We start from the raw sequence: 27611 nt of genomic DNA, 5'->3' as shown, positions 1-27611 counted from the left end.
AGTTGGTTAAGCGACTGCCTTCGGCTCAGGTCATGATCCTGGAGTCCCGGGATCGAGTCCCGCATCGGGCTCCCTGCTCAGCGGGGAGTCTGCTTCTCCCTCTGACCCTCCCCGCTCTTGTGCTCTCTCTCTTTCATTCTCTCTCTCAAATAAATAAATAAAATCTTTAAAAAAAAAAATAGAGCAAAAATGTGAGGTGTGAGAAATTGTATTTGCACTGAAATTTAGCTTTCTTGGTAACTGGGAGAAGTTTGCTGATCAACTTGCTATATTCCAGATAGCACTGATGGAAGTGAATGGAGATATACTTTGGGATTTGAGTTTCAGAAGCCCAGACATATAGTATATAATGGCATGGTTCTTTGTTGATTTGATGTCTCCTTTGCTTCTAGGTCTCATTATAGAGGCAAAAGGAATATGTGGAGTGTGTGTGTGTGCACAAATATGCATGTATGTCATGTGTGAGAGAAAGAAGTGAACTAATTTTATCTTTCACTTATTTTCTAAATATTTTTGTTTTCGTGAGAGATCAGATTTAAAGCTGGTAAAAGCAGAAAAATCCAAATATGAAGAAATGGATTGTAGTGAATACTGGCACTGTTTTTCTGATGTCAATGTGTTGGAGTTCTCTCGACTCTTCCCTTGACCACAATTCAGCAAATGTTTGAGATTTATCAGTATTGATAAACCTACTTTTCTTATGCCACCAGGCTCTCACACATTCATTCTAAAAATATTTACAAAGAGCTTATGTGCCAAGCTCCTCATACCTTCTTAACTGTCCAACCTGCCCCAGGCCATTGGCTTTCCTGTTGTTCTGCACCCACATCCAGGTGTTCCTGATAGCATGACTTTTTTCATTTCACTTTCCTATTCTAAATATCTTGATAGTTGGGGCACCTGGGTGGCTCAGTCAGTTAAGCGGTTGCCTTCGGCCAGCTCAGCAGGGAGTCTGCTTCTCCCTCTCCCTCTGCCCTTCCCCCACCCCTGCTTGTGCTCTCACGTGCACGCTCTCTCTCAAATAAATAAAATCTTTTAAAAAATAAATATCTTGATAGTTTTCCATGGTGTCCCAAATAAAAAACAAGTTCAATGGAAGTAACACCAAGCTCTTAAGAGGGTTGGGTTATAGTCTCAGTTCTGTCCCTGATATTCACCTCTACATGCAGTCTGTTTCCTCATCTGTAAGCAACAGAGCACCATGGTAATTAGTCTAGGGGATTTTGAATGTTGCTCACAACATGGGTGGTATTTATTCCCATTTAAAACCTGAAGATGCAAGGATCACTCTAGTTAAGTGATTTGCTCGGAGCTGCTCAGCCAGTAAGTAGAGCAGCTTGAATAGAAGAATGCTTAGGGACTTAAAGCTCTTTCTACCACCTCCCTGTAAAATAAGGTTGTCTGAAATGGCTCCCTTCCTGCGCTAATACAGTAACCACTAGCTTTCAATTAAATGACATTATAAATTGTTCCTCAGTCACACTAACCATATTTCAGGTGCTCAATAGGTAGATGTAGCTAGTGGCTGCCATACTGGTCCGTGAAGATTATAGGACATTTCCACCAGCACAGTTTTATTGGCTAGGTTAGGACTTTCAGTCAGCACTTGGCTTCTATGATTCCTTGACCTGTCAATCTGGCATTCTGGCCTTCCAGTCTGTCCCCAGCTGTCCTTTACTGTTGACAAACTCTTTATGTGCCTGCCAGACTGGGTGTTATTTGTGTGTCCCCCACTATACATAACATAGTGCCTTCCATAGTGAGTCAACATTTGGATGGATGGATAGATGGACAGACGGAAGGAAGGAAGAATGGATGGGTGAGAGGGAGAGAGGGAAGAGGGAGTGGCATTCACTCATGTTTTCATTAGATAATTGTGTTTGGGTTTTTTTTTATGTTCAGTTAGCCAACATATTAGTTTTTGATGTGGTGTTCAACAATTCATAAATGTTTATTGAGTATCTACCATATGCTCTTCTAAGATTCCTGGGATTGCTATGATTACCAGACATGGTCTTATGAAATTTTCTGTCTGGGTTTCTGTCTGGGAGGGTAGAATAGAGAACGGATCTTAAAGAAGTTTATAAGTAAATAAAAATTCAGACAGTGATATGTTATGAGAAAAATGAGCATATTGTGCTGAGCAACCAGGAGACTGGGAAAACTATAGATGTAGCAGTCTCTAATGAGGTGTACTATTTGACCTCCGACCTGAATAATCAGAAGAAGCCAACTATATGAAGTACTGGGTGGAACATGTTCTATGAAGAAGGAACTTTGTTGTTGAAATGATTTTGCATATTTTGACAAAATATCTTATGTCTCAGTCTCAACTTCTGATATATCTGCCGGTATAAATCTCATTTCATAGTCTTAATAAAATTACCCTGAAGGAAGGATGCAACAAGGAATGGGGACAACATTTAGGAAGACAGAATTAATATAGTCTATTAAAGTTTAAATGGTATTTATCTTCTGTGATGTTTCTCTTCTCTTGTACAGTTTTGTTCCTGGACCATATAAAACTACCTTCAAAGAAGATGCATTACAGAAGGCAAAGTTCTTTCAAGATAAAAAGTATCTTTCAAGAGTAGCAAGAGACAGCAGAGATGATACTATTCAAAATCTTACCAGAAACACATTCCATACCTTTAAAAATGGAAAAAAGGTGATAAAAGCTGCTCCAAAACAACATGATAAAGGAAGTGCTTTAAGAATTTAGCCTTAGGAAGCATGGTAAGACTCTGGATTTAAGTAACTAAATTCCTGCCATAACTATGGGCAACTTTTATTTGGATATCCACCCATATCCAGACGTCCACTCTGGAGGGCTGGACAAAACACAGGTTGTAGATTATCAGGCAATTTGATCCCTTGCACTCATTGGTATTAAGATCGATCTTGTCCATTTCTTTGAGCACTTCTCATAATTCCAGCACTCTGATACATTCAAGAACTGTTATCATTAAAAGATGGAAGAATGAAAGAAGTGTTCTGAGAAGTCCAATGGAGATATAATCTGAAGGTAAATTTTAAATAGTATATACATGAGCCAATGCTAATTCTTTTGATTGCAGGTCTCTGTCCAGTCCACTTTCTGCAAACCAAGGTTTCATTCTCTAGTACTGTTTAATGCTCATCTGTTTAACCAAAGGTTAATGTTTTGAAAAACCCCAAAATTTACATTTACAAATTGATGCTTATATGTCATAATTTTGATAATTTGGCTTTCCATGATACCATTTAAACACATCACTGTCTCTGTGTGGAGTGTCCAGCTTTCTGATAGGCTTATGCTGGAAGGTCTCCTCCCACTTTCTGCAGTTGTTTGCTTGGACAGGTAAGAAGCAGAGAGTAATTTTCTCTGCTCCAATTCCTCCTTAATTCACTGAGAAACTTGTTAATTCCCCCAAAACATAAATAATTGCTTTTGAGCTAGAAGTTCCCTCATTATATACAGCCTCCTGCCTGGCTATTTTGATGGACTTTTATTCTTTACCATTATTGTTATATATATATTATTTTTCACTAATCCATATATTCTTTAGACAAGGAGAGTGAAGACAACTGGTCATGGGTAACGCTGAGTTAACTTTTACCCATCAGGTAGCTATTTAGTCAATAGTGAACAGTATCAAACAGGACTGACCGAGATCTAAATAGAGTCTTAAATGCATATCGAGTTTGGAAAAGATAAAGTTGTTAATGTTTTAATCCACAAATCCATTTGGGGTTGCAGAGATGTACAGAGATGAGAGTAAGTTAAAGCAGGAAAGCTAGGCATTCCAAATGCCTAGCCTCCAAGAGCATTCTGACAGCTTGCTCCCTCCTACCTCCAGATCACAAAACTAATTCTTAATCTTATGATGGGCTAATATTTTCAACAACTAAAAACCAAATTAGCATTATTTAATTTAGACACAATGTTTGGACCTTACCTCAAATTCCCAGAGCTGGCTCCAGAGTTGGTAGCAATGGCCCTCCTTGGCAGAACATCACTCTCTTCAGCGAGGGAGACCCTGCTTGGATGCATGGGGCAGATGGCTACTGGCACCTTAGACCAGTAGGTGATTTTCTTTTCTATATCTTTCTTTATAAAAGCTAGGAAAGAAAGGCCATCTCCACTGTGTTTTAAAACCACTTCTGCCATCCTTACTCAGGCAACTTCATAGAGTTAGCTCCCAATGTCTTCAGAGGGGCAAGGAGTTAAAATGTCATATTCATACTCAGGAAACAGGAGAATACAGCACATCAGGTTTCTTCATATCCTAAGCAGTTCTTAGGGGTTCAGGAAAAATTTATGTTTCAAGTGAATGAAATTGAGCAATATTTAAGAGGTATTTTAATAAAAGGGATTTTTCTGGTTAACTTTGGATTAAGCAAAAGCTCTTTCTGTTTACTGCTAGAAATACTTTAAGAATGTATTTGTCTATTTTTTCTGCATTGATAAGTAAAATACACCAAAAATTTTTGCCCTTGGTAATTGAGATTATTTTAGCATTTTGGGTCTTTTTAATCCTTAACAGATGAAGGGTCTGAAACATACTGTAAATGTTAAGTTCCTTTTTTAAAATCCCTAATTTTAGCATTTCCCATGATTTACCTCTTTCTCTAGAAGGGAAAAGCCGTAAAAATTTGAATGTAAATTAAATAAACCCCTATTTAAACCGAGAATCACACAAATAAGCAGTAGTGCTTCCTGGTTTAAACATGTAAATTAATTGACTATAAAGGACATGCCTCCTATTATCTCTGCACTAAGCTATGAGTCAAACATGTTTAAAAAAAAAAAAGTCGAAAAAAAGATGCAACTCAACATGGCCTTAGATTGCAATACTCAGTAACAATTCAACCAAATGACCCCCTTTTCTAAAAGGGGAGTTTAAGTGGGAAGAGGAATGGATGGCAGGAAGATAAGGGGAGAAAGGGATTACATCTCCACCGGCCCACTCCATTTTCCCCTCAGCATGTTTTGTCAGTTATGTGGCTTCGCTAAGCTTCCAGGCTCAAAGCCCTTCTCAGTCCAAAGGTTTGTCTCAAATAAGTGACCTCCAACCTCTGCAGAATAAAATCTGACTTCGTAGCTAGAAACTCTGGATATATGGTCTTAACAGACACAAAGGGAAGCAGATGCAATGTAATAGGACAATGTCAAATTTGCAAATCCTACTGTTCCACCAGCTATCTAGCCTTGTCAAGGTCCAGACTCCTCTAACTCAGGCCTCTGTGAATGACAGGGTTTTCTATGAGTTTAGACAGGTAAACACAAAACTGCACTGAATCGTGAAGTCAGACCTATGTACTGCAAACTGTCATGTACCATAACTGAATCATATAATTACAGAAAATTAAATTTGCATATTTAAGTACTATTTTCCCCCAGAGGCAGATTATCTACTTAACTTTTTGGTTTACAGACTGATGTAACTAATTTAAAAATGAAGTCTCTTAAACACCATAAACCCTTTAGCAAATGGATGACAAATGTGAAGAGACAATTAGGTTCATGTACAAATAATAATTGATAAGCTTGAGGGGTTTATTTTGTGGGAAAGGCCAATTTTGGTCTTCAAAAGTGTAATGTTTGGCACGTTTTTAACAGCTTAGTCCTTTTCTTTGTTTTTCATGCATTTAATAACTGGATAAAAGCAAGCTGATGGGCTAAGTTTCAGAATTTATAGCACAGCCTATAAAAAATGATGGCCAAGGAGAGACATTTTTCGAGGGCCGATACACAGATCAGTTCTAGTGTTAAATAATAAGGCAGACGACTGTAAAACAGGAAGAAAGATACGATAAAGCAGAAAGAACAAAATACTGAGTCCAGAAATGTGGGCATAAGGCCTACTTCTGTCACGGATTCTTTGTGACACTGAGTCCATTTCTTCAGAACAAATACTGCCGAGGAGTTTATTCTTCTGCTCAAGTTTACTGTTTAAAACACCAACAAAAACAAAAACCCCTTAAGATGCCTGAATACAGTTTATTGGCTGGTTTGAATAGCACTTTTAATAGCAAAAATGTGTTTACATTGTAATAGCTTACAACCATCTTTTTCAATACAAAGTAAAATATGTCTTAGCAATTTAAATTCCTCACCTCTTTGACCTATACAATAAAAAGTCCCAGATACTGTTGTCTGGCTGATTCCTGCAGAGATATGCATGAGTATATTAGTTGAGTGCAACTTCCTTAACCACCCTGGAGGGGACCTGTTTAATCATGAAACGGTAATATACAGACATAATTTTGAAAAGGAAATGAATTTCACTTCTGTCCTCTAAAAATACCTTTGCTCTCAAGTTACAGTATACATATTACATATTATACAAACCACTAGGTTTTCATTTCCACACCTTAACAATCCCATCTCTAGATGCAGTTACAATGAAGCCCTGTGTTGTCTGGAACGTGGCCACATCTGTGATGATGTCGTGATGTCCCACAGGCAGAGATTCTGGGCCCCTCCGAGGGGTGTCATCACTCGGTCCTACCTTCTGCTTATTCTGGATCTCCTGTTTCATGGTTAAAAGTCAGAGAGGAAAAAAAAAAAAGGGAGAAAGTCAGAAGTTAAAAGCCTGTACCACATTGTACCTCTTATCAATATTGTTGCTTCTGGGACAGGTTGTTGTCGTTAAAGCTAAAACTTCCTGTGAAGTAGTCAACCTTTCACAAACTGAGTAAAGAGTCCAAAATGATACTGTGTTTTCGACAAGTAGCCACTTATAAATATGTACAGATCCTTGGCTTGTTTATAAATTTTCTGTATTACCTTTTGTCCCTATCAAAAGGAAAAAGGGAAAGCCTATAATAAAGGGGTATAAATGACCAGAATATTGACGTAAATATTAATCTATCATAAAGGAAGCTTTCATTCATTTACTGAGCACCTTCTAGACCCAGGCACTTTCAGATTCATTATCTCACTTGAAGTTTTTGCCCAACTCAAGAACACAAGCTTTGGAGTTCCAACAACCAGGACTGAATCCCAGCTCTGCTGCCTAATACCTGGATGATCTTAGATAAGTTACTTCATGGTGCTTAACTTTCTTATTTGTAGAAGGAAAGTAATAAAGGTACTTATTAATTGTTGTGAGGACTGAGCAAGTATATTAAGTGCTTACTTCAAACTATGTACTTATGTGTGTGCCTTTAATATGTTTATTATACCTTAATAAAAGTGAATTTCAAAAAATACAGAAAAGCCAAGAGAAAATAAACATGTTCCTTAAATACTACCAGTCATTTTTGTGCCTACAGAAGTTGAAAGAAAACAAGACTGCTTGTACCTGGACAACTTCAGTGCCTTCAATTATTTTCCTATAGTAGGACACAGACGAAGAACTAGTACTTCCTGCAACAACATAGGACCTCTCTGGGTAAGCCAGGTCCCAAAACCTAGGGAAGATGAAACGAATACTGATCATCTCTGGAGAAGGGGAGGAACTAATGATCATTAACTTACATTCATCAATACATAACTTATTTTCTTTTGCATTAGGAAAAGAGATTTTTCGTAGAATAGCATAAAATTAGGGACACATGAAGTATTAACAGCTATTCCTGCAAGATGTGGAGGATTTTAAACATTACATTTATAATACCGTGGTATTAACCAGAGTATCCACATACGATCTTTCTCCTTTTAAGTGTTACACAGTAAGTATCCTTTCTCAGATACTGTACCTTATTTTCATGTCTGAGCCAGCTGTTAGCAGGATGGGATTCCCATCTGCCGGACTACAGTAGATACCATGGACACTGTGAGGAGAGGGCTTTAAAAAGAAAGAAATAGGAATCAAATTAAAGATACCAGTGTATTCCCTAAGTGGCGCCATTTCTAGAAACAAGTCAACTGGCAGCAGCTTTCCAGGCACCTGATTAACTGAAGAAATGAGAGACCATTTATGTATATCTTCTAGACGACTTTCTTTGGGACCTTAAAATGCATTTGCTTTGTATCATTCTGAATAAAGAGGCAAAACCTCTTCAGCCTCTTAACATTTTCTATTTGGGAGGACTCCAACTAAAGGAGAAAAAACCTCTTTCCTACCTTTTGCCCCAATGAAGCACCCGGGGTGGCAACCTGAAAAAAGTGTAGGTAAGAGGGTCACGTTCCAATTATCCCAGATTTTTACTGGGGCTCCACAGACCTCACAAACCTTACGGAGCTAGCAACCAAACCCCCCAGACATTAGTAAGCCTGAGGAACAGGAAAGCCACCTAATACTAATTTAAAACACAACCCAAAAGCCTAACAGATAGATACAAGGTTTGGTAAAATGCCTGAAAGCGCTCGGGATGTGGGAAATTCAACTGGCCTTTAGAATAAAAACTGGAGGCAAACCTGTAACTCAGAGAGTGGCGGTGCACTGCTAGCCCAGAGAGTGAATCTTCTGTCGCCAGTCTCCATGTCCCACATGGATACTTCATTGTTGCCCTGCACAGCTAAGGGAAACAGGCCAGAACCATTACTCAGACCAGAGCACTACTCTCAGAGCTTCCACATCTTGGTAGATAATCCAAGTCGGCCTGTACCGCTTTCCATTTTTCCGATCCTGCAAAAAATGCTCACTCTACTTTTAAATAACATCGTGACCCTGTCACCAGACTGGAGGGCAAAAGGTATTTTCCAGTGAATATTTACTGTTGTACAACACAGTGAAGAGAACTGTGGGGTAGAAAGGTGAATCCTAAACAGATTCTACCCTCAAGAAACCTACAGTCTAGAAGTAGAGAAAAAATATATATAAAGGATAAGACAATGAGAGCAAAAAGAACTGCAGAGTTCCACCTGAACTCAAGGAAAAGATCCCCTCGGTTGGCAAGAATCGAGGTCACCTCATGGGGACGTTCTCACTGGGCAGATACAGGTGGCATACGAATAAATCATTTCAGGCAGAAAGAATGTTTTGTGTTCTTTGGGAAAATGAGCAATCGGTGTGACTGAAGCACATCTGTGATAGGGAGGAAGGGTGGGAGATGAAGGCAGGGGAAGATTACGGAAAAAGGAAACTGTGGGCCCGAGAAAGACATTATCCCTTAGTTATTTTTGAGCAGGAGGAGTGACAATACTTCATTCCTTCATTAACATTTACTGAATCAACAATGTTTATTATGAGCTCATCCCTGTCCTAGATGCTGAGGAAGATGAGGCAAAAAATGCAAAAAATTCCGTTTCATGGAACTTACATTCTAGTGGGGACAATAAACCAAAAAAATGCAAAGGCCCTGAATCAGGAATGTGCTTAGTTGAAGGAGAAAGCCAGAAAGCCCCTGTAGCTGGGGCAGCCTGAGCATGGGGGAGGGGCAGAAAAAGGCACAGGAGGGCTGGCCACATTCCACTTGCCATTCCAAGGCTGATCCATGGGGGCCACATCAACAGGCTGCTGTGCCCTCTGGCTTCTACATGGGTTTGGCCTGTGGTAAACGAAAAGCCCCCCAAATAAGTAGGCCCTAATCTCCGGAGACTATAAATGTCACCTTATATCGTATAGTGACTTTGCAGATTATGATTAAGGGCCTCGAGATGGGATTTTCCTGGGTTGTTCAGGTGAGCCCTAAATGCAATCACAGTGTCCTTAGAAGGGGGAGGCAGACTTGACAGCAGAAGACAAAAGGACAATGGAGCAAGATGCTATGGTGGTGGCTCTGAAGATGGAAGAAGGGGCCACAAGCCAAGGCAAGCAGCTGCAGAAGCAGGAAAAGGCAAGGGAATGGATTCTCCCCTAGACCCTGCAGGGGTAATGTGGTCCTGCTCCCACCTTGAATTTGGCTCAGCAAAACTCATTTCAAACTTCTGGCCTCCAGAACTGTTAGAGTATAAATCTGTGTTATTTTAAGCTACCAACTTTGTGGTTATTTATTACACCTAAGAATAAAATGGTCATAGGAAACTAATACGGGCCTATGGAAACCACAGTAGGAGGCCAAAGGGAGAGATAAATGTCTCATCTCAGACTGGCTGTGTCCCTCATGTCAAAATCACCTCTTCTCTCAAGGTGGCCCTCTCTACTCACCTTCTCTGCAAACTCCAGTAACCACTCTCTCCCCTCCTGTCTTCTAATACCAGCCCTATTTCATTGTGCTTTTATGATACCTCTATACCCACACTTCCACCAATAGTTCCTTTGAAAATAAATCCTCAAATTATCCTACCTTGAGTATGCCATCGGTTTCCTGTTGGAACCCTGACCAATAAAAAAAGGTCAGAGAGGTAGCAGGGGCAGATCCCCATTAAGCCTCTGGGCCATTAATAAGGAGTTTGGCTGTAACTTGGAATGGGAAGGTACTGAGCAGCAGTCTTAAGAAGTAAGGATTAAAGCAGGGAGTTAAAGCATATTGTATTAATAGGGACAAGAGATTGTGGTGGTTTGGATAAGGGAGACAGTGATGGAAATAGGAAAAAGTGGTCAGATTCTGAATATATTTTAGGACCATACAGGATTGGCTGATGGACTAGAAGGAAGATGAGAGAGAAGAATCAAGGACACCACCAGGCTTCTTCCTGAGCACTGTGCATAAAAGAGCTGTCATTTACTGGGACAATACTGTGGGAAGAATGGTTTTGTCTCGGGGTAAAGAAACCAAGTATTCGGTTTGGACATGTCAAATTTAAGGTGCCTATTAGACATCTTAGGGGAGATTTTAAGTAGCTATAAAACTGAATAAATGTGGTATTTAAAGCATGGGACTAGACAAGATCATAGAGGAAAGCCAGTGTAGGAGGAGAAGGGTTTAGGACCAAAGACTGAGCCCTGAGGCAGTTGAGCAGGCCACAATTTAAAAGAAAATCGGGAAATCAGCAGCAAATCAATGAATAGGAGAAGCAAGAAAGTGACGTCCTTGAAGTCAAGTAAGGAAAGTAGTTCAGAAAGAGGAAACTATCAACTGACCAATGAGAGGCGAGCAGAGTAATGGCCATCAAATTTGGCAACAGGGAGACTTTGACAGCAGCAGCGTACGAGCTGGTCTATGTGTATGAGAAGGGACCAAAGAGTCTACATGCAAGATGACCAATGAGAAGACATAAGAATAACAAGAGCTACTATTTATCAAGCACTACATGTATGCCAGACTGTGTGCTTCACAATGTTTTCTCTCAAATTCTTACAACTCCGCTAGGAAAGTTATTTTTTTTTTTTAAAGATTTTATTTATTTATTTGACAGAGACAGAGATAGCAAGAGAGGGAACACAAGCAGGGGAAGTGGGAGAGGGAGAAGCAGGCTTCCCGCTGAGCAGGGAGCCCGATGCGGGGCTCGGTCCCAGGGCCCTGGGATCATGACCCAAGCGGAAGGCAGACGCTTAACCACTGAGCCACCCAGGTGCCCCTTAACCACATTTTACAGATAAGGATTAAGTAAGTTTCAAAAACCTGCCAACAAGAAAATCCAAATGTCCAATGAGGGGAGGGATCGGAAGGAAAGCTTGCAGAAAACGCAACAGAAACATCAACAAGAAATGGCAACTGACAAGGATGAGTCAAGGTTTCTAACTTAGATTTCTAAGAAGATGGTGGCAGCTTTAACAAAAATATTGGAGAAAGAAAACAAATGGAAGGTAATGGTAGCAATTAATAAGATCATTTTTAAAGATAATAAATTTGGAATGACAGTGAGATAGCTGTGGTAGGAACTTCCATCATCAGAACAAAACAAAATCAAACATTTGGTTCACATGTAAAATAAAAACTCTAAGAATATGAGTCTTGGCAGCAGGATATTATGCACTTTCAAAAAAAAATCCCCAACACCTGAAAGCCAGTCCTCCATTTTACCTGCAATCACCCAAGACTGATACAGAGGGTGCATTGAGAGGCGTCTGATTCGAGCCCTGGAAGGATGACAGTGACTGGAAATTGGCAACTGGAACCTCATGTCCCAACAAGCCATAGTACCACTGCTTGTACCTTAAAGGAAAAAAAAAAAAAAGTCAAAAAGATTACCATATAATTATTAAAGTACATCAAGCTGCATTTATACAAATAATAAATAGCATTAGCTTTGTGCAATGTTTGTTCTCATGAAGCTGCCTCCTGGTGTCACACAGCACTTCTAGTTATTAAATAAAGATATAAAGTGCTCATCACAATGCTACTACATAACTGTCTAATAAATGTAAATTGAAAGTGAAAAATTCATTAATTACACCGGTATTAACTGCCAAAGGCAGACACAAAAAACAAAAGGTCTAGAGAAGATATAAACTGCATTTGATAGGTCAAAATGTTCAGAATGCCTTAAATCACCAAAGATGTTTTACTGGCATTCAGTGACCACTTTACCAACCCCACAGTGGCAGCAGCTTTGTACCTATCATCAGCCGTCAATCATTTCCACGCGCCCTTTTCTCCAAAAGATTCTGGAAACAGGTATGGGTAGCCAATCACAGCAGAAACTGGAGTGAGTACCTGAACATCTGCCCATGACAAACCCCACAGAGAAGCCTCCCATCCCCAAAGAATAACGCCAACCCTGACACTGAACAGCTGGTCCTGACAGAGGCACAGAGCGTATTCTTGGGACTGGTCTCCAATTTATTTTTTATTTTATTTTATTATGTTATGTTAATCACCATACATTACATCATTAGTTTCTGATGTAGTGTTCCATGATTCATTGTTTGTGCATAACACCCAGTGCTCCATGCAGAACGTGCCCTCTTTAATACCCATCACCAGGCTAACCCATCCTCCCATCCCCCGCCCCTCTAGAACCCTCAGTTTGTTTTTCAGAGTCCATCGTCTCTCATGGTTCGTCTCCCCCTCCGATTCCCCCCGCATTCTTCCCCTCCTGCTATCTTTTTTTTTTTTTCCTTAACATATATTGCATTATTTGTTTCAGAGGTACAGGTCTGTAATTCAACAGTCTTACACAATTCACAGCGCTCACCATAGCACATACCCTCCCCAATGTCTATGACCCAGTCACCCCATCCCTCCCATCCCCCACCACTCCAGCAACCCTCAGTTTGTTTCCTGAGATTAAGAATTCCTCAGATCAGTGAGATCATATGATACATGTCTTTCTCTGATTGACTTATTTCGCTCAGCATAACACCCTCCAGTTCCATCCATGTCGTTGCAAATGGTCTCCAATTTAATGGAGATACTGGGAGTGTGAAAAGGCAAAAGGGCAAGAGGGTCCCTCCGTCACCCTGCCCCACTGCAGGACAATGGCTCAAACAGCCGTAGGTAGTTTAGCACCCTCAAAACTGATCAGGGTACCTGAGAGCTATCACTGCCATTTACTAAGTTGCTCACAGAGTTTCTACCTACTCATAGGCCTGGCATCACATCTTTCTGTACCCGTGCAGTTTATTCACACAAAAGGCAAACACAATGTATTCCATATAAACTATATAAAAAGAAATAAAGAAAAGGGCAGATACTTAATATCATAAATGTAAGTCAGGGAATCTAGAAACCAAAATTCAAGCACAACAGATTATAATTCTTCAGAAAGTATGCCAAATGGGAAAAAGTGAGATGTGATACATTCTCAAGGGGCAGGTTCAAAGCCTTATGAGGGTAAAATGTGAAACTAAAACAGAAAAGTAGCCAGCAAGATCACATGATACACCTTCAGCCTTTAAGAAAGGGAGGCAAGAAGGAATAGGGCAATAAACTGATGTTTAGCTCTTCTCCAGTACCAGGCCCCTGCGATGGATGCTTTTACCTCATTAAATCCTCAAAGCAGCCCTTGAAAGGATTAGCCCCATTTGAAGATGAGGATCCTAACACTCAGAGGAGTTACGCAGCTTGCCTGGGGTTACTGGAATTTGAAACCAAGTCTGCCCAAACTCAAATGCTCTCATCCATAAACCAAGCCTGCTGCTTCCCTGGCAGGATAACGGAATGCCACCAAATCTGATCACTATAATGATTATAAAGAGGCTCATTTAAGAACAAAGAGAAAAAGGAAACTTTTATGCATTGGGATACTGATATCTTTCAAGTCTTTTTTTTTCTTTTAAATGAAAAAACTTAAATTGCAAGTGGTTGTAACATAATAATCACTTAAAAAAAAAAAAAAAAGGAGATGGGGAAGGTGCCTTGGTTTTGGCTCAGGTCATGATCTCAGGGTTGTCAGACTGAGCCCTGTATCGGGCTCTGAGCTGAACGTGGAGCCTGGCTGAGATTCTCCCTCTCTCTCTCCTTTCCCCCATCGCCAGCCCCCCGTGCTCTTCCTCTCCAAAAAGAAAAAAGAGAGAGAGAGAGAGAAAATTATCAATGAAGAAAAAGGAAAAAAATTCCACAAGAAGGCAATTCCAGACATTAGTGGCATTCGCAACCCAGTCAATGACTTTGAAGTCAGCTCACCAATGCAGAGCCAGCACTGGTGGATGTCCACAGCAAAGGAAGTGATGAGGCCTGCCTTCAGATCATGCTTTAGTGTCCATGCATTGCTTGAAGACCTGAGGTCCCAACCAACTAGAGAGCCATTCACAGTGGCATAGGCCAGAACGGACTGTGCCCCGGAGTTGAAGTGATGCATATCCACAACACAGCCATCGTCCTTCTGGTCTAGAATTCTAAAGAAATACACAAAGCAAAAGGTAAAGATTTTTCTGGTCACTGAAAACATAGCACCAGCCTCTATTTAAGATGAATTTATATTCTAACCATAGTCAAGAAATAACAACTCTAACCCATCAAGCCAATGATACCTGAGGCATTTTTAAAAATAACTTCAGACTTACAGAAGAGTTGCAAAAATAGTACAGAGAATTCTTGTATATCCTTCACGTAGCTCCCCTCGTGTTAATACCCTACATAACCATAAAAAATTTATCAAAACTAAGAAATTAACCTTGGTACAATACTAGTAAAATACAGAACATAATCGAATTTTTATTAGCTTTCCACTCATGTCCTTTTACTGTTCCAGGATCCAAAACAAGATACCATATAGCATTTAGTTGTCACGTCTCTTTCTATCTGACCCTACCTAGCCTTTGATTGTCTTTCATGATTGTGACATTTTTCAAGACTACTGGTTATTTTATAGAATGTCCCTCCATTTGGGTTTGCCCATGTGTTCTCAATCAGTTTATGCCTTATTGGAAGACCACGAAATAAAATCCTTCTCCGTGCATTTATGAGGAGGTACCTGATATTAATTAGAACATATTAGTGGTGATGTTAACCTTAATCATCTGGCTAAGGTGGTGTCTACCAAGATTTTCCACTGTAAAATTATTTTTCCATTTATAACTACTCAATCTTTAGGGCAAATACTTTTGAGACCATATAAAAATCCCATTTCTGCTTAAAGTTTTGTCAACATATTTTAGGATCCTTTGATAGATCATAGGTGTGGTGTTCTAATGGTCACTATTTCCCTCATTCCTTCTATACTTAGTGATTAGAATTTTTCTATAAAGAAGAATTGTCACTTCATCCCCCATTAATTTTACTTATTCATTTACTTATTTATATCAGTATGGACTCATGGATATTTATTTTATTCTCTGAGTTGTAATAGTATTATTATTGTTTTGCTGCTCAAGTTGTTCCAACTTTGGCCACAGAAAGCTCTCTCAGGTTGGCTCCAATGCCCTTTCAATATGCTTTTTTGAACCACTTCCTAACTTTCTGGCATCACAATATACTCAAGACTCATCTTGTATTTTCACTGCCCAGCCCTGGAATCGACCAGTTCTCCAAGGAGCCCTGGTTCCTTTTATGGGAGAATGGTATTTAAAGATTTATTTATTTATTAGATAGAGAGATTAGAGAATATCGAGCATCCTGCTGAGCGCAGAGCCTGACACAGGGCTCAATCCCATGACCCTGAGAATCATGACCTGAGCCGAAATCAAGAGTCAGATGCTCAACCGACTAAGCCACCCAGGTGCCTGGGAGAATGGTGGTTAAAAACCAAAGTCTGTGTGTGCTAAGTATTCATTGCTATGGGGGGGCTGTCCCTGCTCCAGTCCCTCTCAATGGCCAGAGCTAGAAAATATAGATACGATGGGCGCCTGGGTGGCTCAGTCCTTAAGCGTCTGCCTTCGGCCCAGGTCATGATCCCAGGGTCCTGGGATCGAGTCCCACATCGGGCTCCCTGCTCGGCTGGAAGCCTGCTTCTCCCTCTCCCACTCCCCCTGTTTGTGTTCCTGCTCTTGCTATCTCTCTCTCTCTGTCAAATAAATAAATAAAATCTTAAAAAAAAAAAAGAAAATATAGATACGACACCTGATGCCTACACATATTATCTGTACTTCGGTATCTTTTTATGTGTATGTGTGCATATGTATACAAACATACACATATATACATATGCATATACATATATCATGAGTCCATATTGATACTGAGTCCATATTGATATCTATCCAGCACCAGGGTTCATTCTAGCCATCCCCTTTTCATATTTTTTTTTAAAAGATTTTATTTATTTATTTGACAGAGAGAGACACAGTGAGAGAGGGAACACAAGCAGGGGGAGTGGGAGAGGGAGAAGCAGGCTTCCTGAGGAGCAGGGAGCCCGACGCGGGGCTCGATCCCAGGACCCTGGGATCATGACCTGAGCCGAAGGCAGACACTTAACGACTGAGCCACCCAGGCGCCCCTCCCTTCTCATATTTGTAATATGAATTTCTTCTTTCTTCAGCAGTGAGAAACCTGGCTCTCATTACCTACATATTTACCTATTGTTCAACCTTAGTATACAGTTAAAGTGGTTTTGGAATTGATAAACCATATTCCTGTGAAAAACCACCAACTAGAACACAGTGTTTGAGTTCAGTTCCTTCTGTCATTCGCCTTGCAGTGTCCAACTAAACCACTGTATTCCAAAGGTATTAGGTTGGCTCCTTTATTGCCCACACTCTTCAATGTGACTATATGCTTCATCTGTATAATAAGTAGACTGATTTTAGACTGCATTCTACCTTTCATCCTGTATCTGGGTTGATTTTTTTTTAAACTTAGAGTAAAAGTCACTCTTTGTGGTATACAGTTCTGTGCGTTATGACAGATGCACAGCCATGGATCTTCTACCACAGAACCACACAGAACAAGTCCACACCCCAAAAATTATCTTGTGCAGCCCCTTTGTAGTCAACTCCTACTCCATCCCCAACCTGTGACTACCACTGATCTCAATTCCTCCCTACAATTTTATGTTTTCCAGAATGTCACACAGTTGAAAACATACAATAAATCGCCTTTTAGGTCTGACTTCTTTTGTTAGCAAAAAGGATTTAGGATTCATTGGTTGTTGCGTTAATCAATAGTTTATTCCTTTCATTACTGACAATAAAAGTAATAAAATAACACTGATTCCTTTTTATGTACTATTCCATTATATGGGTATGCCTATTTTTTTTCAAGCTGAGGCATTTTTATTTATTTATTTTTTAAAGATTTTATTTATTTATTTGAGAGAGAGAATGAGAGACAGAGAGCACGAGAGGGAGGAGGGTCAGAGGGAGAAGCAGACCCCCCGCTGAGCAGGGAGCCCGATGTGGGACTCGATCCAGGGACTCCAGGATCATGACCTGAGCCGAAGGCAGTCGCTCAACCAACTGAGCCACCCAGGCGCCCTCAAGCTGAGGCATTTTTAAACTAAAAAGAATTCATAAACATATTGGCCAGCCTCCCTGATCAGTATATATCATGCTTTTGCAGCACACATTATTTTAGTTTTAGCTCTTGGATCAAGAGTCAGCAAACATTTTCTCTAACAAGCCAGAGAGTAAATATTTTAGGCTTTGCAAGTCACGTATCTCTATTGCATATTCATTTTCTTACAATCTTTTAAAAATGCAAAAATCGTTCTTAGCTTATGGGCCATACTGCAGGCTATAGTTTGCTGGCCTCTGTGTCTTAGATAAACAACTATATTTACAAACATTCTAACACTGACTGTATTTCCCCTAGAGGGACGATGAAAAGTCCAAATGCCAAATAAAATGTGAAAAGGTGCTATAAATTCTAATTATTAAGAGGCATGACAAATTACTAGAACTCATACAGCAATTCAGTAATGTGGCAGGATACAAAATCAATGCACAGAAATCAGTTGCTTTCTTATACACTAACAATGCAACTGTAGAAAGAGAAATTAGAGAAACGATTCCATTTACAATAGCACCAAAAAACAAAAGATACCTCGGAATAAACCTAACCAAAGAGGGAAAGGATCTATACTCTAGGAACTACAAAACACTCATGAAAGAAATTGAAGAAGACACAAAAAGATGGAAAAATATTCCATGCTCATGGATTGGAAGAATAAACATTGTTAAAATGTCTATGCTACCCAGAGCAATCTATACCTTCAATGCCATCCTGATCAAAATTCCAATGACATTTTTCAAAGTGCTGGAACAAACAATCCTAAAATTTGTATGGAATCAGAAAAGACCCCGAATCGCCAAGGAAATGTTGAAAAAGAAAAACAAAGCTGGGGGCATCACGTTGCCCGATTTCAAGCTATATTACAAACCAGTGATCACCAAGACAGCATGGTACTGGCACAAAAACAGACAGATAGACCAATGGAACAGAATAGAGAACCCAGGTATGGACCCTCAACTCTATGGTCAAATAATCTTTGACAAAGCAGGAAAAAACATGCAATGGAAAAAAGACAGTCTCTTCAATAAATGGTGCTGGGAAAATTGGACAGCCACATGCAGAAGAATGAAACTCGACCATTCTCTAACACCATTCACAAAGATAAACTCAAAGTGGATGAAAGACCTCAATGTGCGACAGGACTCCATCCAAATCCTAGAGGAGAACATAGGCAGTAACCTCTTTGACATCGCCCACAGCAACTTCTTTCAAGATACGTCTCCAAAAGCTAGTGAAACAAAAGCAAAAATGAACTTTTGGGACTTCATCAAGATAAAAAGCTTCTGCACAGCAAAGGAGACAGTCAACAAAACAAAGAGGCAACCCACAGAATGGGAGAAGATATTTGCAAATGACACTACAGATAAAGGGCTGGTATCCAAGATCTATAAAGAACTTCTCAAACTCAACACCCAAAAACCAAATAATCAAGTCAAAAAGTGGGCAGAAGACATGGAAAGACACTTCTCTGAAGAAGACATACAAATGGCTAAGAGACACATGAAAAAATGTTCATCATCATTAGCCATCAGGGAAATTCAAATCAAAACCACATTGAGATACCACCTTATACCAGTTAGAATGGCAAAAATGGACAGGGAAAGAAACAACAAATGTTGGAGAGGTTGTGGAGAAAGGGGAACCCTCTTACACGGTTGGTGGGAATGCAAGCTGGTACAGCCACTTTGGAAAACAGTGTGGAGGTTCCTCAAAAATTTAAAAATAGAGCTACCCTATGACCCAGCAATTGCACTCCTGGGTATTTACCCCAAAGACACAGATGTAGTGAAAAGAAGGGCCATATGCACCCCAATGTTCATAGCAGCAATGTCCACAATAGCCAAACTGTGGAAAGAGCCGAGATGCCCTTCAACAGATGAATGGATAAAGAAGATGTGGTCCATATATACAATGGAATATTACTCAGTCATCAGAAAAGATGAATACCCAACTTTTACATCAACAAGGATGGGACTGGAGGAGATTATGCTCAGTGAAATAAGTCAAGCAGAGAAAGTCAATTATCATATGGTTTCACTTATTTGTGGAACATAAGGAATAGCAGGGAGCACAGTAGGAGAAGGAAGGGAAAAATGGGCGGGGGGAATTGGAGGGAGAGATGAACCATGAGAGACTATGGACTCTGAGAAACAAACAGGGTTTTAGAGGGGAGGGGGGAGGGGGGATTGTTTAGCCCGGTGATGGGTATTAAGGAGGGCACGTACTGCATGGAGCACTGGGTGTTATACGAAAACAATGGATCGTGGATCACCACATCAAAAACCAATGATGTATTGTATGGTGACTAACATAACATAATAAAACTTAAAAAAAAAAAAAAGAAAGAAAAAACAAGGAAAAAAAAAAGAAAGAAAAAAAAAGAGAGGCATGACAACAGTTGATCCGACCGAATGAAGCGAACTTAAAAAAGACTCAGGCAAGGTTTCTTTGGAGCAACTGCTATCAGACAGAGTGAAATCTAGAGTGAAAAACTGTGCTGGCACAATCTCGCAATCTACAAAGTCATGTTTGCTTAGGGTAAAGACAGTAACATTCACAGTACAAAGTGCTATCAGCTATGAGGTACCCATGGGAGGAATGTGCACGTCTCTGTGTGTGTCCAATCTGCCAACAGCTGTTGGTTAAGTTCCACGGAACTCAACAGTTATACTGTTGTACAGTCATCCTCTGCTGAAACAATTGTAAAGAAAACCAGCAGGTATTCTTTAGTTAAAAACAATATATAATATGTCCTAAACAAAAGCTGCCCAAATCTGTTCAGTGAATGTGTTAAACATAACGCATATTTTTAATTGTAAAGGCAAAACAAAATTACAAACAAGCAATTAAATAATATAAACAATATAATCCTAGATGATCCAACATACAACATCCTTTCCTTCCTTAGCTACCCCAACCGCCGTGTCTTATAATCCACGAAAGTATACAAATCCGCTCATTCCGCTTTCCTCCTGTGGGATCTACCCCCTCTGCCTGCCATGCCCTTCTCGACCACCCTGCTTTGGCTAGCTAACTCACATCTGGTCTCCCCTCCTCCAGGCCTTCTTCCCTATCCCCTGCAAGCTGGCTCCCCCCGTCCCTGTAACATGGGCACATTATCACACTGCAACTGAAATCATCTGTTAACTGGTCTGCTTCATCCCTTAGACTGTAGTGTCTTAGAGAGCTTAACATATCTTATTTGTATCTGGAATCCTCGGTGTGTAGCACATACTGGTCAATTGAAAACTTGTTCTGCTTTATCTTTAAATGTCTTACCCTGTGTTTAAAATCTGTGGGTAACCACAATTTGTAAGAAGTGAAGGAAATTCTTAAATAAAACCAGCCAGTATTTTGTTTTACAATGATAAGCAAATCATTTGACTAAAAGCAGCACTCCATGTTCCCATCAACTTCAGACATTTTAATGCCAAGTGACAAAATGCTGACATTTTGAGTTTTCTTTAATGAAGAACATTCACATTCTCAAAATCAGCAAGCCAGAGTTGTGCTTTTCACAGCTGAGACAGAAGATGCAACTGATAATTAGGTTATTCAAACAGATTCCAGACTGTGATGAGCTGCAAGTTCAAAGCCGCCCTTCTGACCTTTCGGAGGAAAGATACGCAGACATAGCTTTCTGAAACTAACTGCATGTGACAAATTTGAGCTGAAAACACAGTTTTATTTATTTTATGTGCTAAAAAAAGAAGTACAATCTAATAGGCCCTCAGTTGATCCAAACTACACTGGCAAGGTAGGATTAAATTACCCTAGTGTGCTAAATGCAGTTTAAAAAACACAAAAGATAGATACCTGCTTTGCAGAGGCTGAATCTTAGGAGACTTGGGCAGCTTAGAAGCTTCAATCGCAAGAAGCTGGACGGCACCGTTATCAGACGCAATGGCTAAGTAGTGGGACCCCTGGCAGAATGTAAGTGTCTTGACACGTCCTCCAATTCGGCTGTATGTAAGAGTAGATCTGCACGAAAGAAAACAGAATGCATTTCTGCAATGACCACAAAAGCATTACTATTGTTATCATTAAATAAATATCCACATGGCTGTTAACCAACAAAATTACTACTCTGAGGTCTGTTTCACCTCCTTGTTCTAACAAAACTTAGAATCCTGCTCAAAAGCACCGGCACAAAATCAACTTTTCTTATATTTTCAAATGGCCATCCCCACACACTTCTATCACAGAAAGACTGTCCATCCTCCTTTCCAACTGGAGCTCCCATTCTGTTGCCCTCATCCAGTTCTCCTTCCACTCTTGCAATACCTTAAGCCCTATTCTTGCACCCTTCAGTAATTCTGTAATTCCTAGGATGCAGCCTGACCACACCAGGAAAAGCACTGGCTTTGGAGTGAAAGACCCGAGTTCCAGTACTGACCACCTATATGACCTTGGTCAAGCCACTTACCCTGCTGTGTATCAGTTTACTCATCTACAAAACAGGACTGCCCTAACTTCTCTACTTGGAACACAGTGAAGCTCAAATAATATGTAAATAATAAAATACTCATAAATGCAAAATATTTATGATAATATTCAGTCTCTCCCACACACATGCTGACCTCTCAAGCTGTCTACTTCCCTTTCTCAAATTCACTGCCAAACTTCTTGAATATATGAATTACACATGGTGCCTCCCATGATCACCAATTCCCTCTTTCAATATCTTCAGTACCTCCTTCGTAAGGTGCATACTCATCATTCTACGGGGCCATACTTCTGAAAGATCACAAGCCCCTAATCACCAAATTTATTCATCTCCATCTTTTCTGTTTGTTTCATTTTATTATACAAGCTAATACATACTACAAAATATTATTAAAACTACAGAAAAGAATATGGAAAAGTAAAAACATCTATAATTCTATTACCCAGAAACACTATTTACATTTTGTTATAGAACAAAGGGTTTTCTATGCATATTATAATATATTCATATTTGCTTCTTAAATAAATATGGAATGATATGTTGTATTTTCTTTTTATTAATCATTACTCTCTAGTTCACTTTTTCTTAATCACAGTTTTGTTGGGACACAATACCATAACGTATAATATTTTAAAGTGTGTAATTCCATGATTTTTAGTATGTTAACAGAATTCTGCATAGATCACCGGTATCTAATTCTACATTTTCATCATTCCTAAGAGACCCAAAAAAGAAACCTACCTCACATCCATTAGCATTCACTCCTCATTTTCCTCTCCTGACAGCCCCTGGAAACAAATCTTCTTAAGTTTCCTATGAATTTGCCTATTCTGGAGATTTCCTATGAACGCAGTCATGTATGTTGCCTTTTGCATCTGGCTTCTTTCCCCAACATAGTGTTTTCAAGGTTCATCCATTCCTTTTTATAGCCAAGTATTATTCCATTCGAGGAAATACCACATTTTCTTTATCCATTCATCAGCTGATGAACATTTGTTTCTGCCTTTTAGCTATCATGAATAATGCTGCTGTAAATATTTGTGTATAAGTCTTTGGACACACTTCTCAAACATAGTGCCTACAGGGACCCAACCAGTATGGTAGATGAGTAAAGAGAACCAGGCACAAGGCACTGGGAGAGAAAGGAATACCAGTATTGCAGGGTCTCTTGCATTTGTTTGCTCTCTCTCTCTCCCTCTCTTTTAATACTGAGATATAATTTACCTATCATGAAATTCACTCTTTTAAAGAGATAGTGTAGGGCGCCTGGGTGGCTCAGTTGGTTAAGCGACTGCCTTCAGCTCAGGTCATGATCCTGGAGTCCCGGGATCGAGTCCCGCATCGGGCTCCCTGCTCGGCAGGGAGTCTGCTTCTCCCTCTGACCCTCCCCCCTCTCATGCTCTCTCTCTATCTCATTCTCTCTCAAATGAATAAATAAAATCTTTAAAAAAAAAAAAAAAAGAGATAGTGTAGTCACTAAGTTGTAACCATTACCATTATGTAATCCAAGAACCTTTACATCACCCCAAAAAGAAACCCCATATACATCAGCAGTCACTCCCCAATCCTCTGTTCCCCCCAGCTCCTGACAACTATAGATGGTCCTTGACTTACATTTTTCAACTTTATGATGGTACGAAAGCAACAGGCATTCAGTTGAAACGTACTTCAAACTTTGAATTTGATCTTTTCCTTGCTAGGACATGCCATACAATCTACTCATAGTGCTCACCAGCGGCAGTGAGCCACAACTCCCAGGCAGCCATGCGATCACAAGGGTAAAAAACCAACATATGTACAACCATTATGAACCATTCTGTTTTTCTTTCGGTATTCAACAAATTACATGAGATATTCAATGCTTTATTATAAAATAGGCCTTGTGTTAAATGATTTTGCCCAACTGTAGGCTAATGTAGGCTAAGCACACTGAAGGTATGCTAGGCTAAGCTATGTTTGGTAGGTTGGGTGTATTGAATGCATTTTTGACTTACGGTATTTTCATCGTATGATGGTTTTATCACAACATAACCCCATCATAAATCAAGGAAGATCTGTATGCCAGCTGGCCTTTGAATCAGGCTTCTTTCACTTAGCATGTTTTCAAGGTTTATCCATGTTGTAGCATGTGCATTTCATTCTTTTTTGTGGCTAAATATTCCATTGTATACAGGATACACATTTTGTTTCTCCATTCAACAGCTTACAGACATTGTGGTTTCCACTTTGGGGCTATTATGAATAATGCTGCTGTGAACACGTGTGTATAGATTTTTGTGTGAACAAATGTTTTCAACTGTCTTCGGTTTATACCTACGAGTGGAATTGAGGGGTCATTATTAGGTAACTCTTGTGTTTAGCATTTGAGAAACTGCCAAACTTTTCCACAGTTACTGCACCATTTTACATTCCTACCAGCAACATATAAAGGTACCATATTCTCCACATCTTCTCCAGCACTTGTTATTGTCTTTTTGATTACAGCCATTCTAGTGGGTGTGAAATGGTATTTCACTATGGTTTTAATTTGCATTTCCCTCGTGACTAATCATGTGGAGCAGCTTTCTGTATATTTATTGGTCCTATTTGGAGGAACATCTATTTGAATCCACTGTCTATTTTTTAATTGTCCTTTTATTCTTGAGTTGAAAAAGTATGTGTGTGTGTGTGTGTGTGTGTGTGTGTATTATATTTATAAGTATTTCTCTGGTTCTGGGGGTTGTCCTTGCACTTTTTTGACAATGTCCTTTGAAGCACAAATGTTTGTAATTTTGATGAAGTCTCACTTGTCTATTTTTTCTTTTGTCACATATGCTCTTGAGATTATGTTTTAGAAACTCTTGCCAAAAAGCAAATCTGGAAGTGTGAGTTCTCCATCTTGGTTCTTTCAAGAGTATTTTGGCTATTTAAGTCATTCGCATTTCTTTATGAATTTTAGAATCAGGATGTCAATTTTTCTGCAGAAACACTGATTATTTCACAGGGATTGCACTGAATGTGTACATCAATTTGGGGAGGGCTGCTATCTTAACAATGTTAAGTATTCCATTAAATGAACACAGGATGAACATAGGATGTCTTTCCATTTATTTAGATCTTCTATAATTTTTTTCAATGATGTTTTGTGGTCTTTAATATACTATAGTTTTCAGTACTTTTTTGATAAATTTATTCCTAAGTATTTTATTCTTTTTGATGCTATTGTAAATAGAATTGTTTTCTTAACTTCACCTTTAGATCATTCATTGTTAGCACAGAAATGCAATCAGTTTTATTGTATATACAAATACAGCATCATCTTGTATTCTGCAACTTTGCTGAACTCATTTGTTAGTTTTAAAAGGTCTTTCTTTTCATTGCTTAAGATACTCTATAAACAAAATGATGTTGTCTGCCAATTTAGTTTTACTTCTTCCCTTCTAATCTGTAGGCCTTTTATTTCTTTTCCTTATCTAACTGCCCTAAAACCTCTAGGAAGTGGCAAAAGTGGACATCCTTAACTGGTTCCTCATCTTAGGGGGAAAGCTTTCATTCTTTCAACATGTCAGCTATGGGTTTTTTTGTAGATGTCCTTTATCAGTTCTATTACTAGTTTGTTGAATTGTTTTTAATCATAAAAGGGTGTGAGATTTTGCAAATGCTTTCTGTTGAGATGATCACTTGGTCTTTAGCTTTTGTTCTATTAATAGGATATATTCCTTGATTGATTTTCATATGCTGAACAAGGTTTGCAGTCTTGGCATAAACTGAACTTGGTCATGGCATATAATCATTTTAATATGCTGGATTCAGTTTACTAATATGTAGTTTAGGATTTTTATGCTTATATTAATTATGGGTATTGGTCTATTGTTTTCTTGTGATGTATCTGTCTGGTTATGGCATCAGGGTAATATTGGCCTTATAGAATGAGTTAGGAAATGTTCCCTCATCTGTTTTTTGGGAAGAGTTTTTGAAAGATGGGTGTTATTTCATTAACTGTTTGGTAGAATTCACCATGAGGCCTGGGCTTTTCTTTGTGGGAATTTTTTTTTTTTTAATAACTAATTAAATCTTTTTGTTACAGGTCTATTCAGATTTTCTATTTCTTCCTGAGTCATTTTTTAAAGATTTTTACTTGTTTGAGAGAGAGCAGACAGAGAGAGAGAGAGAGAGAGAACAAGCAGGGGGGAGGGGCAGAGGGAGAAGGAGAAGCAGGCTCCCCGCTGAGCAGGGAGACCCATGCAGGGCTCGATCCCAGGACCCTGGGATCATGACCTGAGCCTACGGCAGATGCTTAACCAACTAAGCCACCCAGGTGCCCCTCTTCTTGAGTCATTTTTTGACAGCTTACGTCTCCTTGGAATTTGTCCATTTCATCTAGGTTATTTGTTGACATACAATTGTTCATAGTATTTTTGTCATAATTCCTTTTATTACTTGTCATGTCAGTAGTAATACTCCTCTCTCATTCCTAATTTTAGTAATTTTAGTCCTCTCTTTTTTGTATTGGTTACTGAAGAAAAAGTTTGACAATTTTGATCTTTCCAAAGAAGAAACTTTTGCTTTTGTTGATTTTTCTTTATTTCCCCTTTAGTCTTTATTATGTCCTTCCTTCTACTTGCTTTGGGTTTACTTTGCTCTTCTTTTACTTAGTTTCCTAAGGTGAAGGCTAGTTAATTGATTTAAGATCTTTCTTTTTAAATATAGATGTTTACAGCTATAAATTACTCTCTAAACACTCCTTTAGCTGCATTCCATAAGTTTTGGCATGTTGTGTTTTCATTTTCATGAACCACTGGTTATTTAGCCATGTGGTGTTTATTCTCCACGTATTTGTCCATTTCTCAAACCTTTCTGTTATTGATATCTAGTTTCATTCCACTGTGGTTAGAGAACATACATGTTGATGTTTCAATGCTTTTAAATTTACTGGCGCTTGTTCTATGGCCTCATATATGGTTTAATCTGGAAAGTGTTCCATGTTCACTTGAAAAGAATTTGTATTCTGCTACTGTTGGGTGGGGTGTTCTATTAAAATCTTTAGGTCTGGTTAGTTTGTAGTATTGATCAAATCTTCTATTTCCTTTGTTGACCTTATGCCTACTTGTTCTATCCATACTGAAAGCAGAGTATTAAAGTCTCAACTACTGTTGAATTATCTTACTTTTGCCTTCAATTCTGTCAGTTTTTGCTTCATTTGGGGGATGTGTTATCAGGTGCACGTGTTTGCAACTGTTATGTTTTCCTGATGCACTGACTCTTCTATCATTATAAAATGTCCTTATTTATCTGTAGTAGCAATTTTTGTCTTAAAGTTTATTTTGTCCAATATTAATATAACTGCTCCAGCTCTCTTTTAGGTACTGTTTACATGGTGTATCCTTTTACTTTCAACCAATTTGTGTCTTTGAATCTAAAGTGCATCTCCTGGACATGGGACATAGCAACATTTTTCTAGCTCTGTCTCCTGAGGCAAGGGACACAAAAGCAAAAATAAACTACGGGGAGTACTTCAAATAAAAAGAATCTGCACAACAAAGGAAACAATCAACAAAACTAAAAGACAATCTACTGAATGGGAGAAGGCATTTGCGGG

At 39.2% G+C, this 27611-nt stretch overlaps 2 protein-coding genes across 5 annotated transcripts in view; one reads left to right on the top strand and one right to left on the bottom strand.

Annotated features, from left to right (window-relative positions):
• Nucleotides 1-2722, top strand: part of LOC116635238 (collagen alpha-6(VI) chain) — a 114691-nt gene extending 111969 nt beyond the window's left edge. The window contains exon 39 of the mRNA XM_032409169.1: nucleotides 2503-2722. Coding sequence (XP_032265060.1) covers nucleotides 2503-2722 — 220 coding nt within the window. The remainder of the gene's footprint in view (nucleotides 1-2502) is intronic.
• A 2705-nt stretch (nucleotides 2723-5427) lies between these two features.
• The window catches only part of PIK3R4 (phosphoinositide-3-kinase regulatory subunit 4), an 83762-nt gene continuing 61578 nt past the window's right edge, over nucleotides 5428-27611 (bottom strand). For 3 of the 4 annotated variants that reach the window (XM_032408720.1, XM_032408722.1, XM_032408723.1), the window contains exons 14-20: nucleotides 21403-21567; nucleotides 14323-14534; nucleotides 11779-11910; nucleotides 8348-8448; nucleotides 7687-7775; nucleotides 7290-7398; nucleotides 5428-6515 (exon numbers count right to left, since the gene is read on the bottom strand). In XM_032408720.1, coding sequence (XP_032264611.1) covers nucleotides 6345-6515; nucleotides 7290-7398; nucleotides 7687-7775; nucleotides 8348-8448; nucleotides 11779-11910; nucleotides 14323-14534; nucleotides 21403-21567 — 979 coding nt within the window. In that variant the 3' untranslated portion in view covers nucleotides 5428-6344. The remainder of the gene's footprint in view (nucleotides 6516-7289; nucleotides 7399-7686; nucleotides 7776-8347; nucleotides 8449-11778; nucleotides 11911-14322; nucleotides 14535-21402; nucleotides 21568-27611) is intronic. The other variant, XM_032408719.1, reaches the window with a different exon arrangement.

Source organism: Phoca vitulina, unplaced genomic scaffold, assembly GCF_004348235.1.
Source record: "Phoca vitulina isolate PV1807 unplaced genomic scaffold, GSC_HSeal_1.0 scaffold10, whole genome shotgun sequence".
Classification (NCBI taxonomy): Eukaryota; Metazoa; Chordata; class Mammalia; order Carnivora; family Phocidae; genus Phoca; species Phoca vitulina.
The sequence above is the reverse complement of the archived record's forward strand: the minus strand, read 5'-3'. Positions and strand labels throughout refer to the sequence as shown.